The sequence below is a fragment of the Trichomycterus rosablanca genome, chromosome 27 (assembly GCF_030014385.1).
Source record: "Trichomycterus rosablanca isolate fTriRos1 chromosome 27, fTriRos1.hap1, whole genome shotgun sequence".
NCBI classification, from domain to species: domain Eukaryota; kingdom Metazoa; phylum Chordata; class Actinopteri; order Siluriformes; family Trichomycteridae; genus Trichomycterus; species Trichomycterus rosablanca.
The window spans coordinates 3234174-3250300 of record NC_086014.1 but is presented as its reverse complement, the minus strand read 5'-3'; the positions used below and the strand labels follow the sequence as shown (position 1 = coordinate 3250300).

Sequence of the window (16127 nt, the reverse complement as noted above, 5' to 3'; positions counted from 1 at the left end):
CCCAGAGAGAGACCCAGAGAGGTTGTAGTGTTTAAATTAAGTCCTGTATCAGGGTCAGAATGGGAGCTGCCATAACTAAGGCATAAGGCAAGACCGAAAACTTCTGCACCTAAAACCCAGTACAATGTGATCATTCTGCACAACTAACCAAATGCTTCTGCTTATGCCTGGAGGTGAAGTAAGAGGTCAAGTAAATCAAACAAATGTTCAGTAATTCATTTGCACTAACCACTTCATACTGGTCAGGATCACAGTACTACCCAGGGATCGCAACCCTGGATAGAGGACAGGAATACACTCTGGAGAGGATGCCAGTTTATCGAAGGGTAACACATCTAAGGGCGAAGGAGAACTGCCGAACTGCCAGTCCGTGAAAACCCTGAACCACAGATAGTAAAACCCTGCCTAACACACACACACACACACACACACACACCACAAAACATTAACCACAAAAACCATTATATTTTATCACAATGGTGTATGGTGCAAAACATCTGGACTTTGGGCACTGAAAAAGAGAAAAATTATATGGTCTGAGGAGTTTACTTTTGGAGGAAGTCTAATTATGCCTTCAACCTTAAACAAACCACATCTAAATATGCCACTAATAAATATGCCATCTATACAGAGCTTTGGCAATGCCATGCACAGGCTTTCCAGAATACAGAACGTTACACTGCTGCCATGTTCTGGACAGATGTGGCCAATGCATGGCCCAGAATTATTCACTTCAATTCACTTAAATACCTTGGATAAAGTCCTCTACAAATTATAAATAACAGCAAAAAATGGCGTGTATAAATATGTATGTTTTTATAAAAGTAAAATACATGATGTGTGCAGATTTGAAGTGAATACGTGCACTGGAACTAAATGAAATAACAAAAACACTAGTGGCTGAATACTTCTTTCGTCTGTTTGCTGGCAGTGAACGGAGCTTTTATTTTGAAATGAAGAGCAGGAATTGAATGCACTGGTGTTCGGAACCCTGTTATATTTATATGTGATTTTTGTTTATAATCAGCGTGTTTAAATCAGAGTGAATTGGTTTATAATCAGTTGAATCTTGATGTGATCAGACCGAATATAAATATTTGCTGTATGTGATGTTTGTATTAGCTGTCTGTTTTGCACTGTGTTAAATAGCGGCTCTTTTATTATCAGACACAATGTGAATAAAGGAGCAAAGGTAACGTTATAATGCTTTATTACTTTACTGCTCACTGCTGTATAAATGCTGTATTATTCATTCTGGTTTATTTATGATAAATGTTCCGGTTATTGAACAGTAGATTGCGACTTTTGGTGATAGTTGATTGACAACATTACACTTTGTATTATTACTGATATATTTTTACTGATATATTTTTACAGATATATTATTATGCTGGAATTGATTTATGTGTCTTAGTTTAATATCCAGATGTGCTGCTCTAATAATAAAAAAATACATTAATACTGCTTAGAAATCATCTTTCCTTGGTTAAATACAGTAAGGAATAAAGTATGCAACCACTTTTTTTCCTATTTAAAATACTTTTATGTATCCACTTCAGTCTTGTACTTAATGTTTTATTTATTTCTTATTAATAGCAGAAGACTTAAAATATTGAAACATAACTCGTTCATGTGCTTAATATTAGGATGTGACGCTATAAAATGTATGTGTTAAAAATTGCATCCCTAATATACACTTAAAGTATGATCAATATGAAAATAAAAATAGATTAATACTTATTTCCATTACTGTATGTTTATCTGTGGATAAGTGTTTAACAAAAATAACTTGAACTGAGCAAAAATACCTAAAATTGCATCTTATTTTTAGTGAATTGTGTTGCAAATATGCTCCCCATCATGTTAACTACAGTTTGTGGCATTTAAAAATTAATGGTCCTAAACCCGCTTGAACCCAAACAAAACATTTTGTGCTACTTTTGAGACTACTAATTAATTATATTACTGTCAGTTTACAGCATTGCAGATACTACTCCCTTGTAATTCATGTGAATGGAGATGTTGATCAGTGATGGATCCGTCTGAAGGGAAAAATACAAGACAGCATAATATATAAAGAATTATGAATGACCCAGTGATGGACAGAGAGACACCGTGGACAACCTTACACTTAGAAGATGGTTTGGATTAACGTCTGCTACACTCATCCAAAGTCAGTCAGGTAAGTTTTGTAATATATCTGTTAATGCAAGTGTGTCCCTGTACTGTTGGATTTTGCTGATATCTGCTTTTTAATTATTTATGTAATTTTAAGTCTAAAAATGTCTTTGTACAGTAGTGTTTTAGCATCAAGACGGCTCAGCTCTGCACTTCCATGGATGTGTGCAGCAGGAACCCAAATCGCACGGTGCCAGTAAATGATGGCCTTCCCAGACGAGCCAATCTACCTCTGTGCTCCCGGACAAACGGTTGGAGCTGGCCTCCACACCCCTTCCAGCTTTTGGCATGGCTTCTGTACCTGTACTTTGCAGTCATAAGTTTTGGAGTGTTCATCCCACTACTGCAGTCATACTGGATCCCAGCTGGCTACATTGTATCCTTTGTAGAGGACGGTCCACATGGGCTAGAGAATAATGGGTCATATATATTAAAATAGGGTGCCCTCTATGTGATATTTTTATCTATAGCAACAGCCACTCTTTTGAACAGGTTTCTACCAAGACTTTGAACTGATTGGGCACAAATTCCCATAATTCATGTGTGACCCTGATTGTTTTTAAACAAAATCATTGTGTTTTTTTGCTGTTTGCACTTTTCTTGTTATTTGACTTTAGCCCAGTGTTCAGTGTACAGGCATCACGTTTGTCTGTCACCTGCTTGTGCACTTGGCGGCCGTCTCCATTGACCCTGCGGATTATAACGTCAGAGCAAAGAGCTACAAAGGACCTGTGCCAGTGTTCGACCGTACCAAACACGCACATGTTATTGAGAACTGTCACTGCTACTTGTGTGAGGTGGATGTGTAAGTATGGATGTGCTTTAGGTGCTGTTAGTATAAACAACATGTAAAAATGCTTGATTTTGTGATCGTTCTTAAATTTAATACGAAGCTTTTTTTATTTTATTTTTTTTAAGGAATCAAAGTAATTTAAGTAAAATGTTAAATCTTTAAAATGTAGATGAATTTTTGAATTTATTTGTCTTTGGTCTGGTATTTATAATAAATTGGTCAACAATGGCTGTTCAAATTTGTCTGAACATTTAATTCAATCGCAAGAATAAACCTCAAGGAAATCTGACCTTTTATAATAAAACTTTTCACTTTTATACTCTGTAAGGCTGCACCTATCTTGCTTGCTGTTTTAAACTGAAACCTTTAAACCTTGTCATATAAAAATGCCTCAGAAATATCCCTAAACGATCAGTAATTTGTGTGTGCTTGGATTACGGGATTGTCCATTTTTTAAATCCATAAGGAATTTCATAGACTTATGAGCTGGCGCTCAGTCTCGTACAGTCTGCTTCATTTTGCTTTTTATGTTTCCAGTGGCCCAAAATCCAAACACTGCAGTGCCTGTAATAAGTGTGTGGCCAGTTTTGATCATCACTGCCGGTGGCTGAACAACTGTGTGGGCAGCAGAAACTACTGGTGAGATTTCATCCAGGGTTTTGTTTGTAATGATGAATAGGTAATATGTTGTGGGTTTTACAGTAGGTCAAGCCTGAGCCACTTTTCCTACTGTAAAGTTCTGTGAGATATCGTGCAGAAACACTATTGTGTGTCTCTGAATGTTTTAGAAATTCTTTTGTAATTTGGATGTACTCAGTATTGGCAGTTGCAATTGACTGCTTCAGTGGAGCAGCACCGCTCAACTCTACTGGAAACAACTGCACAGCAGCGCAATTCTCTAGTATTATTAGTTAGTGGGTTCTAACACTTTTTCTTCGTTGCAGGGTTTTCCTGAACAGTGTGATATCAGCTCTGCTGGGCATTTTTTTAGTTGTGATTATCGCCACCTATGTTTTCATCGAGTACTTTTTGGACCCGTCAAAGCTTCGATCTGACAAACACTTCCAGCAAGGTAGGAGAATGCTAAACTCTGTGGCCAAAATTCTTCAGCTTGAAGCTGTTTGTCAGGTCATATTCACACCTGTACTGTACCTGATGGCTTTTACCTGGTTCTTCTACCTGCATTTTTCTTTATCTTCAGTTTTTGTCTCCTGTGTTTTGTCTCTTCAGTGAAAAATGAATCTCTGGTGTGGTTTGTGTTCCTGCCGGTGGCTCCAGTATCCACAGCAGGTCCAGCCATCCCTGCACTGGCAGGAATAACCATTGGTGTGGGACTTCTCTCCTCCTTACTGCTCGGCCATTTGCTCTGCTTCCATCTCTACCTGAGTAAGTGCGGAGTCATGCAGAAACAGGAAGGGCCTTCCTTACAATGTTGGAAGCGTAACGTTTATTTGCCTTATTAATTTTATACATCACATTAACATAATTAGGATTTTTAATGCATAATTTTATTATAAATCAGTTATAAATCACTTCAAAAAGTTTTAAAACAAGTAATAAATGTTTCACTGACAAAAATGTGCAAAGCAGAAAAAAAGTGTTGATTAAGAGTGTATCTATACTGTGATACAAAATTCCATGTGTAGTAATGCTTTATTATTGTTATTAAACGAATCTCATCATTCGTTCTCCTGCCTAATGCTCATAATTAGTTTTTTTTCCACTCGCAGCTGGTTTTGTCAGTAAAATTGGTCCTAATAAGTCCTCAATAGGGCTTTGGTTAGTTTTAGAAAGCTAAACTGCACTAATGATTTTTCTGCTGCTTGTTGTTGAGTGCCAGTTACATGAATCAGAACCAACTAGTGCCAGTTTCCATGACTACAGAGCACCACAAGTTCTTCATTTCCTGTAGTCCCGCTTAATGAAAAGATTGGGAACCCGTTGATTCTCTGTGAGCTTTAGCTACTTTTTTTTCTCCCCGTGTTTTTCCCTATTTTAAGGAGCAGCACTTGAAACGTCATTACCTAAACAATGATTCACCTGTTTAATTTCCAGCCACTGCTTTTAGGACTGAAAGCTTTAATTGTATGGCCGTGATGTATGCTGCAGTGCTTCATGTTTTGATCCGAACAGAGCCACACCACTGCAGATTTTCTTAAATGAGAAATGCTCAGTGTTTTTAACCTGAATGTTTTTGTTGAATTTTTACAACCCTGTTTTAATTCCACCTTTTGTTGATTTTTAAACTAAAAATAAGCTTAATGCATCCACTACATGGGTCGACCGCGAGCCAAAAAAAATGGGTTGCAGAGAAAAATAATAATTAAATAAACTTGTACTCGAACGCCCCCTTGTGGAGGCTTTATTTTACATCTTGTATGGAGAGAGTAAGATGCAGTGTGTTGCCTGGGTCGAGTAAAAAATCATGGACAAAAGGTTGGTTGCTTAAAAATAAGTTTGGCATGTTTTAATACACACAACTACAGTTTATTTGCTAAATTGGTCATCATAAAAAATGTGCTATGTGCAGCAGTCTAATGCGCTAGCCAACCATCTGATATTACTGATTTAGTTCAAGTGACAACAGCAAATCACCAGGACGATGATGCTCATACTGTACATTTTGTATTTGATTGATTGTAACCAATCACTGAAGAGATTGTTTACATGCTTGTTATAATGTACATTATATGAGCTCACTGGACAGTCCATCACATATAGTGACCTGCTTTTTCTAATCTAATTTGAATTTAGTGGTGTCTTCTCATCTGTAATCTCTCAGTGTGGAACCGGCTGAGTACGTACGAGTACATCGTTCGACAGAGACACCGACAGGAAGCAAGGGACACCAACATGGGCCAATCAGGAGACGAGGCTGGGGTTCCCAAAGCAAATCTTATCAAGGTAAATGTGCACATGCATGAACCTCAAGTCCAGATCAAGCAGATACAATTCTAAAACCAAAAGCATTCTGCTCAGGGTTTGTATCATTTCTTTTAAAATCGCTTTATTGCACTATAGAAAAAGACCAACATGGTGCCTGAATGTTCATATGACATGAAATTATTCTTAGTCGACATTTATTGTCACAAATATTTGTAATATTGTTGTTATGTCATTTAGGGTGGATCTCTCTCAAAATATTACATAACGTATAAACATCTGTTGTCCATGGAAACAGCAGCAGGGAGTAGGTGATGACGGGGTATCACATGGCAGCCAGTATGTTTTGATTTCTCATGGAGGAGAAACAACATCTTTGGCACAATAAATTCACATCTTTGCCAAATGGCAGTGAAATTCTCACACAGATGTTTTATTAAGGTCTCAGCAAGCCAGGGTAAATGGCTATGTGAATGTTTTACAATGTTTTATATTGATGGTCATGAGTGAACTGTGTGTGTGTGGGGGGGGGGGGGGGGGGGGGAAGCATGCAGTGAGTATTTGCTGCCTCACAGTGGCGCTATAGTTTCAGCACACAGGTAAAAGTTACAGTAGAATCCCTCATGCTAATCCATCATCTCTTTCTGTGGCTGTATTTTTTGTCTTTAGCATGGAAGTTACTCAGGTCCTCTAGGCTACACCAATCCTGAAGTGCAGCATGGGGGTCCTACCACCATCAACTCACAGGGGAATCCTGGGTAGGAAAACGATGTGGAATTAGTTTCTCTTCTGTGCCACCCAATTGGTGAACATTCAGGTCTTTTAAAATGACTTTGTAGTCTTTCGCAGCTGGTTTTGTTTATTTCTTGTAATTCTGTGGTCCTTTTCACATGACAGTACGTCTCTTCAGCCAATACTTCAGATCCAATCCTGTTTATTGAAACAACTGAACTTTGAAGACATGGATACTTTTTATAGGGGGATTAATCGTGACATTTAGGTTAATCCTAACTGTAAATGCTTTGGCATTTCATAGACTTCAGGATTCAGTCGTGTTGAATGTGACTAAATGTCTTTAAATCCAGTAGACTTAGCAAAGCTTGTGCAAATCCTTTACCAGCCCTGCTGAGGGAACCAGTCTTTGTTTTTACAATGAGTAATAAACATACTTCACAGTTAAAGGATATTTTATAGCACTGAGCAATTATGTTCTGTTTTTGTGAGGTTTTGCACTAGAGCTGATGGGAATGGTAGAAGAAAGATAAAAGTAGCTTATTAAGCAGTTAAATTTGTGTGGATTAAATCCACAGATGTAAATGGGTTTGTGATTGACTGGTTTAGTTCTTTTATTTGCATTGGACTCCCTGTTTTTACAAACCTTTGGTAGGCAGAGACGTTTTCTTAAGACACTTAAGCTTGTAATTTGGCTTGAAATGGTATTTAGTGGCTGTCTGTGGATGCTCGTTAAAGCACATTTCATAAGGCATCAGATATATAATAAAAATGTGGTTCCACAATTGGCACTGTCCTTCCCGCTGCAACAAAAACTAACTGTTGGCCAAGCTGTGCGCATATAATAAAAAAAAGTGTAATAATGGTGAAATTACAGCCACACTGCCTGGGTTAGGCTGTTAAAAATCTGAATGTTGCATTTATGTTGCCTTTTTTTGTTTGTTTGTGTGTATGGGTTTCATAATAGCAGGATCAGAAGTTCACCAGAGAGAAAACCTGAAGATTTATTCTCTACAGTCTCCAGTGAGCAGAAACCTGAACCTCGTCCTTTCAAAAACACAAAGGTTTGACATACCTTGTAATAATGTTTTTAAATTGGTGCCCCACACTGACCGCATTTTGCTCATTGAATCGTGCTGGAGCTTTATATCAGATTTTCTGATTCTTCTGTTCTTTTGTTTTGTTTTTTAGAAGAAAAAGAAAAAAGTGCATAAAATACCAGCAGACGTAATCAGTGACCGAGCCTCAGAGACGAGCACCGGCAGAGACATTGTACATGACTCAGCTAAGCCAGGTTAGGACAAAAAGATTTGGTCCTAAAAGAAGCATTTGGTTACTACACGTGTCAAATAGGGTGTGTGTTGGGTACAGCCCTACTTTGTTAGGATAGCGATCTGCAGAAGTAGAGGAGATACAACTGCTTTTTTTTTAAACTGAGTCCATAGTGATAGTGAAGCAGATTGACTTCAGCCACTCTCATCAAAAAACTGACCAGACATTAGACAAAGCAGTCGAATATTTAGGTTTCTTTTTTTGCAGTTAGTTTATAACATGCACCAGTATTAATAACATGCATCACTAAATTACCTAAAGTATTTTTGGTTAAAGGCCATTTGCCTATCACATTTTTGTTTGAGGTAGTTTTATTTGATGTTTTCAGGCCATTTAGTCTAGTCTTTTTTTGCTGGATTTTTGTGTCTTATTGTCAGTTTGATTATCTGATTTTCTTTTTATTCAAGGCCATTTTGCCTAATGTCTTTTTATCCAGAGTATATTGTTCAGGGCTTGTTATCTTATATCCTGGGTATCTAACATCTCTCCAGCATTTTGCACAATACCTCTTTTGTCTAATTGCCTGATTTTTTATTATCTAAGATTTTTTGTATGCTTTTTCGTCTGAGCTTGTTTCGTTTGATCACTACTGTGATGTGTTTAGGCTATATGTGATAATTTTAGCCTTCCTCAGCAGTGTGAATTGACCTGAAGTATAGATATGTCGTGTTTCTGATAGTTTTTGTGCATTTCGTGCCCTTGTGCATTCCATCCTATAGAGTCCTCTGTAGCTGCTGCCACTCTGTCCTCATCTATAAGCCAGCACCTTCCTTTCCCAGCATTCCCTGTGCGGGTGACCCTACCCCCTCTGGCTCCTGTGCAGGCTGCAGGCCCCCCAGCTGAGTATCACTCTGATTCTGCAGAGTCTCTGGAAGAGATCCCTGTGGCACTGGCGCGCCTGGGCACTGCCACCCCAGCACGGATGCCCCGCTCTACTGTTCTCCATTCTTCGACATTCCAGCAGACCTTGGCTCCTTCAGGTGCCCGTTTCCTGCCCTCTCCTCCACCCAGGACCAAGAGGAAGGCCACGGCTCTCAAGGCAGCAGAGGAGGGATTTGAACTGGCATCTCATCATCCCATTGTGTTTGTCAGCAGAGGAAGCGGTGAGCCCACTGTAACCGTAGAGGGTGAGGAGAATGGGATCAGTGCTGGGGAAAAATGCAAACACAAAAGCAAAAAGAGGGGCACAGAGGATGCAAGGCTCAGCTCTAAAGTGAACATACCAGTGGCATAGGGCAATGCCAACTGTGCTCCTCGTTGACTTCAGATGTTATGGGAATTCAAAAACAATCGACCACACTGTAGAAGTTCTGTTGAGATATAGCACAGAAAGCCTGTACACCTATGCAAGCAGCACTGACCGAATGTTGCCATTCAGACTGGACCAGAGTACTTTTCACTTCAGACTTTTAATAATGTAATTTATTCATGATGGCTTGATAGGACACACGTAGCACTGCATTGTTTTACAATTTGCAATAGCAATTTTTTAACTTTTTTAACTTTTAACTAATTTTTGTCATCACTTATTTATTCATATTGAATGCTAAAGGTTTACTGTTGCTCTGTAGTTCAGCGAACTTCATCAGTATCTGTACAGCTCCACTAAAAATTTCCATTTTGTTGATTAGGTTGTTTCTTAGGCCACCACTAGCTTTATTGTTTTTTTTTACTGACCATCCACAATTTAAACACACATTTTAGAACAAAATTGCTTCTACAGGCAAAAGTCAGGATTTATTGTGACATCTCTCTATTTCGGGAAGACTGTCCTGAAGTTTGCTTAAGTATTTGTCTGGTTTATTGTACAAGGCTTCTTTCAGCACTTCACAGAGTTCCCATGTTTTATTTACTTATTTCGAATTATTCAGGTCTGGACTTTGTGAAGGACAGGATCGCCAACACCACTAGCAGAAATGCAGCCCCAAACCAGGACAGACTCTCCACGATGTTCCTCTAACTTCTCTTTTCACATATTCTCAATGTGACCTAAATAATTGAGAAAGAAAGAAATATTTATATATGGTCATTATAGCCTTGCTAAAACAACAAATCTAGTGGTTGCCTAATAATCTTTCTAAGCTATAGAAAACTAAATTGGATTTTTGTGAGTTTAGTCCCAGTTTATGAAGCATTACTTTGCACAACAGAAGCGCTCCGTCTATTTTCATCAATCATGTGTGAAATCTAAGTAATTGTGTTGTAATATTCATTCTGTTTAATACTAAATCACTTTATATCTTCTATTTCACTTGGTCATTATAAACAGGAGCTTTTTTCTGTCCTTACACATTTAGCAGCCAGTCTGTTTTCTGTTCTTCAAACCAGATGGACAGGACGACTCAGGAGCTTTTCACTGATAATAATAATAATAGTCCCATATGTAGCCAAATTCCTACAGTCCATTCACAGCGAAGCCAGTGTGAGCGGAGGAGTGAACACCCATGATGAAGGTGTGTTAAATTTAAACATCTGTTCCCCCTAAACCGTCACCATGGTGACACAGCACATACAACCAACAGAAAATCTGCACAGAAAAGAATTGTGGGAACATGGCAGTTTAACGGGAGGCTAGTGAGAATTGATGTAAAACCCTATTCATGCTACTTCACTCCATTAGACAACTCATGTGGCCTGCACTGAATTATGTGCTTTATTTTTATACTAAAGAGGAGATTTGCCTCCAGACGGTACATAATGTGAAAGCATTGTGCTGTTAAACGCCGTCCAGAACATTTAGCGGGGTAGAATTAACACACATTACAAAAACGTTTGGACAGTGGCAATATAATACTGGGATGTTTGTGCAGTGATCAGAACCACGTGCCTTGGAACTTTCCACGAGCGAGTAGGTAACAGGTGATGCTATCACGATTGGCTATAAAAGGGGCATGTCTTGACAGTATCATCCTGAAAGAGTAGACACTGTAACAGGAGAATACACAGCAGCAAATAGCAAAGCTTCACTAATGCATCTCCGGACAGTAAAGCACTGTGGTTTTGCAATGGAGCCAGCAAGCATCCATAACCCTTATTACTTCTTCATGACAGTAGCTTTACTTGGAGTAAAGCACTTGACTTGAAAGCTGGCATTTGACAGACAGATCGAGTTCTTAGGTCGGGCTGTAAAATTAGCTAGACAAACTTGTCCTCATAAGGAACCACTTGATCCAGACTGATGTGTCTGAAATATCATGGTCCTATTTCAAACCGCCTTTATACAGTTTTAAAAATGAAATATGGCCCGTTTTAGGACTTTACAAGGGATTAAGTTCTATTGAAAATTCTTCTCGACTCCCCGTTTCTGTCGGTTGCTGTTTATTGGGATGTACTGGGTTGTTGGGACTCGGTTTACTCTGGCAGTGTTCTTCTCGGCCCTTTTGAACTGCCACCCAATGTAGCCATGGCATCCAAACATGACGTCATCATAACAGTGTCAGTCACGGTGCTGCTGCTAAAAGGAAGAATGAGCTGACATTGAAATGGCGGTTAGGGACCTGGGCATTGGCTTCATAACTTGGCACCAGGAGCATTAAACTAGGGCTGACAGCTCTCAGTCTCTGAGGCTGCTGTCTGCTCATTCTGTTCTGATTTATGTCGTAGAAAAATAAATAAAAAAGAGCGGTCGTACCAGCTCCTGAATTCTGGACTGAAACTACGTCTTCTTTCAGCACTTAATTATTCTGAGCTCATCTGGCTTTGACTTGGATTTACAGCATTTGCCAAAAGTCCTTTTCCATTTTATATTGCTGTTCAGCAATGTTGTAGTTTCAAACCGTCTTAGTTTAAAGCTTAAATTAAGCATATGAAACATTACTTAAAGATTGTTGCAAATTATTTTCTTTATAAGTAAGGAATATGATATACATTTAAATAAATTGGGGGTTTTAAGTTTGGAACGTCCTCCCTGTTAATTTTTTTGACAAAAATACTTGACATGAAGCTGTCTTCATATAATTTGCCTGGTCCAAGTTTGCAAAGTGCCGAATTTTGTTAGTACACTCGGTAGACAAAGTAGACAGCTCGCTATGAGCTTGTTAAGCATTCAATTTCATCTCAATTTTGTTTTGTATACTTGATTTATGATTTATAGATTTTCTAACAGCTTTGTCATTTTTCAGGCAAGATTTGGTCATAAAAAGTGTCCTAATTGTCCTGCATTTTCCATACTTATTAGAAATCTGATGAATGAAAACATTGGTAACATAACTGGTTCTAATTTTAGAATTTTAGCTGTAATTGAACTTTTAATGTCATCAAATTATATAATAATATCTGCTTTGGACACTCATGTAAACAAACAACAACAAAATGAATATAGACAATATTGCTTAGCAGTCTTTTAAGTTATAAACTAGATTCCAAAAAAGTTGGGACAGTAGGTACAATGTACTGTAGTGAATTATAAACTTTTACAGGTATTTAATTAAAACGGCACAAAGAGGAGAAATTCATTTTGTTATCAGCTATATTGATTTCAAAAACTATACACAGTTTACTAATTTAATGGCTGGAACACATTCCCAAAAAATTGGGACAAAGATCAAGAAAACTATATAAATATTTCTTTGGAAATGTTTTCATTTTCAAGTTGTCTTGTGGAACACAGTGAACATTCTGACTCAATCTCATTATACGAGTTTTTTTTTTTAAGTATCTTCTGTATGTGATCCAACAGGCATCCATCACTGGTTTTCAACACCATATTGTTTGTAATTTGCACGTCTGTTATGTTGTTGTTTTTTAAGTTACACCTACCATACAGAGGAATTTCGTGGGTAAACATTTGCTCACTCTAGCCTGTCTGTTGCTCTGTCACCTCACGTTTCTCTATTTATCATATGAATGAGATGCCTGTAGGACCTTCACTGACCACTAACAAGCCCCTTAACTCTTAATTGCTTGCATTTCATAAATTGTAAGTTTTTTTGGATAAAACTCTGCTCTTAAATCTATGCCACACAGTCTGTGATGCACATTGAACATCAGCCAACTTCTGCTGTAATGAACCCTTTTTTTTTTACCTGTAATGAACCCATTTTTTCCCTTTTGTCACCTGTCAGGTCCTGCAGTGGCACCACTGTGTGTTTTCCACCATCAGCTAAAAATGCCTTAAATTATTTATCCGCTTAGACAAAAAGAAAAGATCATTTTGAGATTTGGACAATACAGATCCACATCTTCTATATTTTAGCCAGATGTTTTACCGTTTGTGTGGGTAGATAGGATCCCTGCCATGTCTTGACCTGGTTCAAATATATTTTTCCTTTGTTCTTTCGAAGAAATGTGTCCAAACCCGATCTTATCAATGCCTCACTCTGTTTACATCCACGTTTCCCTAGAAACCTCCCTAGTCTATGTTTTCTCAAACAGGCTTGGTCAGAAGGAATTGTCTCCATGGCAATGACTTCATGGAAAACAAAAGGCTAAAATAAGGCTCATGATTTTGTGTTATCTCATGCCATTTGGTGACCCTTTGGTCAGCTTCCCACTACTCATCAAAACACGGCACTGTTATGGTCACAAGCTGCTGGTCTGGGCCAACAGCAGGAGTTTTGCAGTTTTCCAGCGATCAGCTTCCAGTCCAACTCTGGTGGCCTGCTGACTGGAACTGAATGACAAAAACACCCCGTGTCTGACATGTAGTCATTCTGATGACCAAAGCTGGACTTGTGGTGCTGTAGGTGCTGGACGTCTAGGTGTTTTGTTTCCTCAGTCGGGCTGTACATCTGTTTCCTGTAAGCCACTGAGCCATGCTTTCTCCCCCGCCTCTAAATAAGCTAACAAATTGGCCATTCATATTCCCAGTCGAGTAAGTAAATGAGGGTGGATGAAAGATTAGATGAATAACTTTTAGCTATGGGATGTCAAGCACGAGAAGGACTCATCAATCACGGGGAGTATGGTTAACCACTTCCTCAAGCACACACACGGAAAGGATACGGGTAACTTACCACATCCACATTAAAAGGCATGCCGAGGGTGCTGCATTTGCTCAAGACCCTGCAGCATTTTCTCATTATTAATACTGATATAAAAATTTTATTTTCTTATGATCTGATTAGAGAAATAGGCTGAAAAATTTTCCATATTAGATGCAAAGTTTACTCGCCTATATTTTGCAGGCAGAGGAAACTATGCAAGGTTGTAATTTGCACCAGTGACACTGTCCTTGTTAATTACTGTAACTTTAAAAATTTTAAACAATGTGCAAAACATTCTGGCCCACTGCTTTTCCAGGACTCCAGAGAACCACAGTGAGCCATTATCCCCAAATTTTTTGAAAACTTGGAAAAGTGGTGAATCTTCCCAGGAGTAACTGGCATACCAAAATTCCACCAAAAACACATCAACAATTCATCCAGGAGGTCACAAAAACACAGACAAAGAGCTAAAGAACTGAAGGCCTTACTTGCCTTTGTTAAGATTAGTGTACGTGATTCCACAATAAGAAAGACACTGGGCAAAAATGGAATCTGTAAGAGTGTTGCAAGGTTCAGTAAATGGAATGACCACATTGCCAACGTTTAAAGTTTTGTGGGGGTGGAAGAATGGTCTGGTCTGGCCTTTTATTTATTTATTTATTTATTTATTTATTTATTCATTTATTCATGTTTTGTTAACAGATTGGGCTGGGCTGCCTGGTTCCAGTGAGAAAAAATCCTAATGTAACAGTAGGTAATGCCATGCAGGTCAGTCATGTGAAGATAGACAAGATATGCTGGTGCATTCTCCATAAATGCTTTGTTAGCACAGCTATTGTTTTCATGTTGTATTGAGGAAATGAAAAGAGAATAAAGAGTTTGATCAATCGGAGCACTATAATGCATTACACACCCTCTTTTTTATTTTATAGAATAATAGAGAGAAGGTCAAGAGTGCACAAGGTTTTGTAACAGACTTCTGAAGACTGGAAGCAGCATCAGATCCTCATTAATCACAATATGCCAGAGTGAGTGTTCAATCACTTTTTTGACATGTTTTTAAGTGCCTAGAACATGGGCAAAGACGCCTTCGTTTCACTTCCTCCAAAGCATCTTTCTGAGCTAAGTATAACAAAGCATCGGCATGGCAACGTCAACATACCCTCTAAACATGCCAGTCAGGCAGAGGTTATTCCAGATTACAGCATCTGCAGACAAATGCAAAGTGCAGAACACGGCACACGATGCAGGTAATCTTTATGTGAGATTAAAGATCAAACACCTTTTGTACCTCTCTTTTAATGTTCCCATTTTTAAAAATCATCAGAGCAAGTGTGTTACAGAATAATAGAGCAGGGAGCATATATGTGAACAGTAATTAATCCTTTAAATATTACCCACTCAGACAGTTATTGTCAGTTATTAACCTGTACTGTCTGGATTTAGCCACTGAAATTTGGAATTTACATTAAGAAGAGGAACGCTGACTTTCAACTTTGGACAAAGACCTGGTTTAGGCCTTGGTTATAGCCGATGGCTGTATCTAGTGTGTAGTTGTGCCCAAACATGTTACAGTTACCACATTTAATTGTACCCTGTGATTAGGTTGTGGAAAAATAAGAATTCCTTCAGCTTGGTTATGTAGTACAAATAAGAAGCATGCTTATTTGACCTCAGGAGTCCATGACATTCCTTTAGTGTCACTTTTCAGGGCCTTGTGTAACCTCACAGATGTTTTTTCAAGGTTTTGGTCAATAAGTAAACAGCTTTTGCTGCTATTCTAAGCCAAATATTTCTAATGGTCAGAGTTTAACACCAAAAGCAACTTATGAACATACCTAGCTTTACCCTGATTCAAATATTTAACAAAACTTATAAGCCCACATGAATATGCAATTTAAAAATGTGCTAAATCCTAACAATGAGCAAAATAACAGAGCAGTTAGCTTAATGCCAAAAAAAACTGTAAACTATGAACTACAGTTTGGGAGAATTTGAATAGATTTGATTGTATAATAAATATAATAATCTCTTCTGTAGAGTTGATCAGACATTATTCATTATTGCATGCACACTATTTGTAAAAGACGGTTTCTTTTTTGGCCTGCTAAACTGGAAATTAACCAAATGTGTGCTAAATATATTTACTTTCCAGCCAAACACCATGTGTTTTAATCGTTTCCATAACACCGACACTTGACAGAACATTAGCCTATTAGCTGGGTCATTCACAAGCCACTTGTGACCTGTCCACCAGTTTTATTGCTGTTTTTCCACTCACTATT

General features: G+C 38.2%; 1 protein-coding gene across 1 annotated transcript; it reads left to right on the top strand.

Annotated features, from left to right (window-relative positions):
- The first annotated feature begins 996 nt into the window (after window positions 1-996).
- zdhhc1 (zinc finger DHHC-type containing 1) lies at window positions 997-10210 on the top strand. The gene is made up of 12 exons (XM_062989937.1): window positions 997-1192; window positions 1973-2182; window positions 2297-2554; window positions 2808-2983; window positions 3509-3610; window positions 3916-4043; window positions 4202-4357; window positions 5754-5875; window positions 6524-6612; window positions 7554-7650; window positions 7778-7880; window positions 8638-10210. The coding sequence occupies exons 3-12, from the start codon at window positions 2336-2338 to the stop codon at window positions 9150-9152; spliced, it is 1707 nt and encodes a 568-aa protein (XP_062846007.1). The 5' UTR covers window positions 997-1192; window positions 1973-2182; window positions 2297-2335; the 3' UTR covers window positions 9153-10210.
- Window positions 10211-16127: the final 5917 nt, after the last annotated feature.

What these genes read in the sequence shown, in the direction of transcription:
- zdhhc1 (XM_062989937.1), top strand. Translation starts at nt 2,336, where the DNA reads ATGGATGTGTGCAGCAGGAACCCAAATCGCACGGTGCCAGTAAATGAT. An exon ending in GGATCCCAGCTGGCTACATT is followed by an intron (nt 2,555 to 2,807) that starts GTATCCTTTGTA and finishes CCCAGTGTTCAG; the next exon opens with TGTACAGGCATCACGTTTGT. An exon ending in GTGGGCAGCAGAAACTACTG is followed by an intron (nt 3,611 to 3,915) that starts GTGAGATTTCAT and finishes TCTTCGTTGCAG; the next exon opens with GGTTTTCCTGAACAGTGTGA.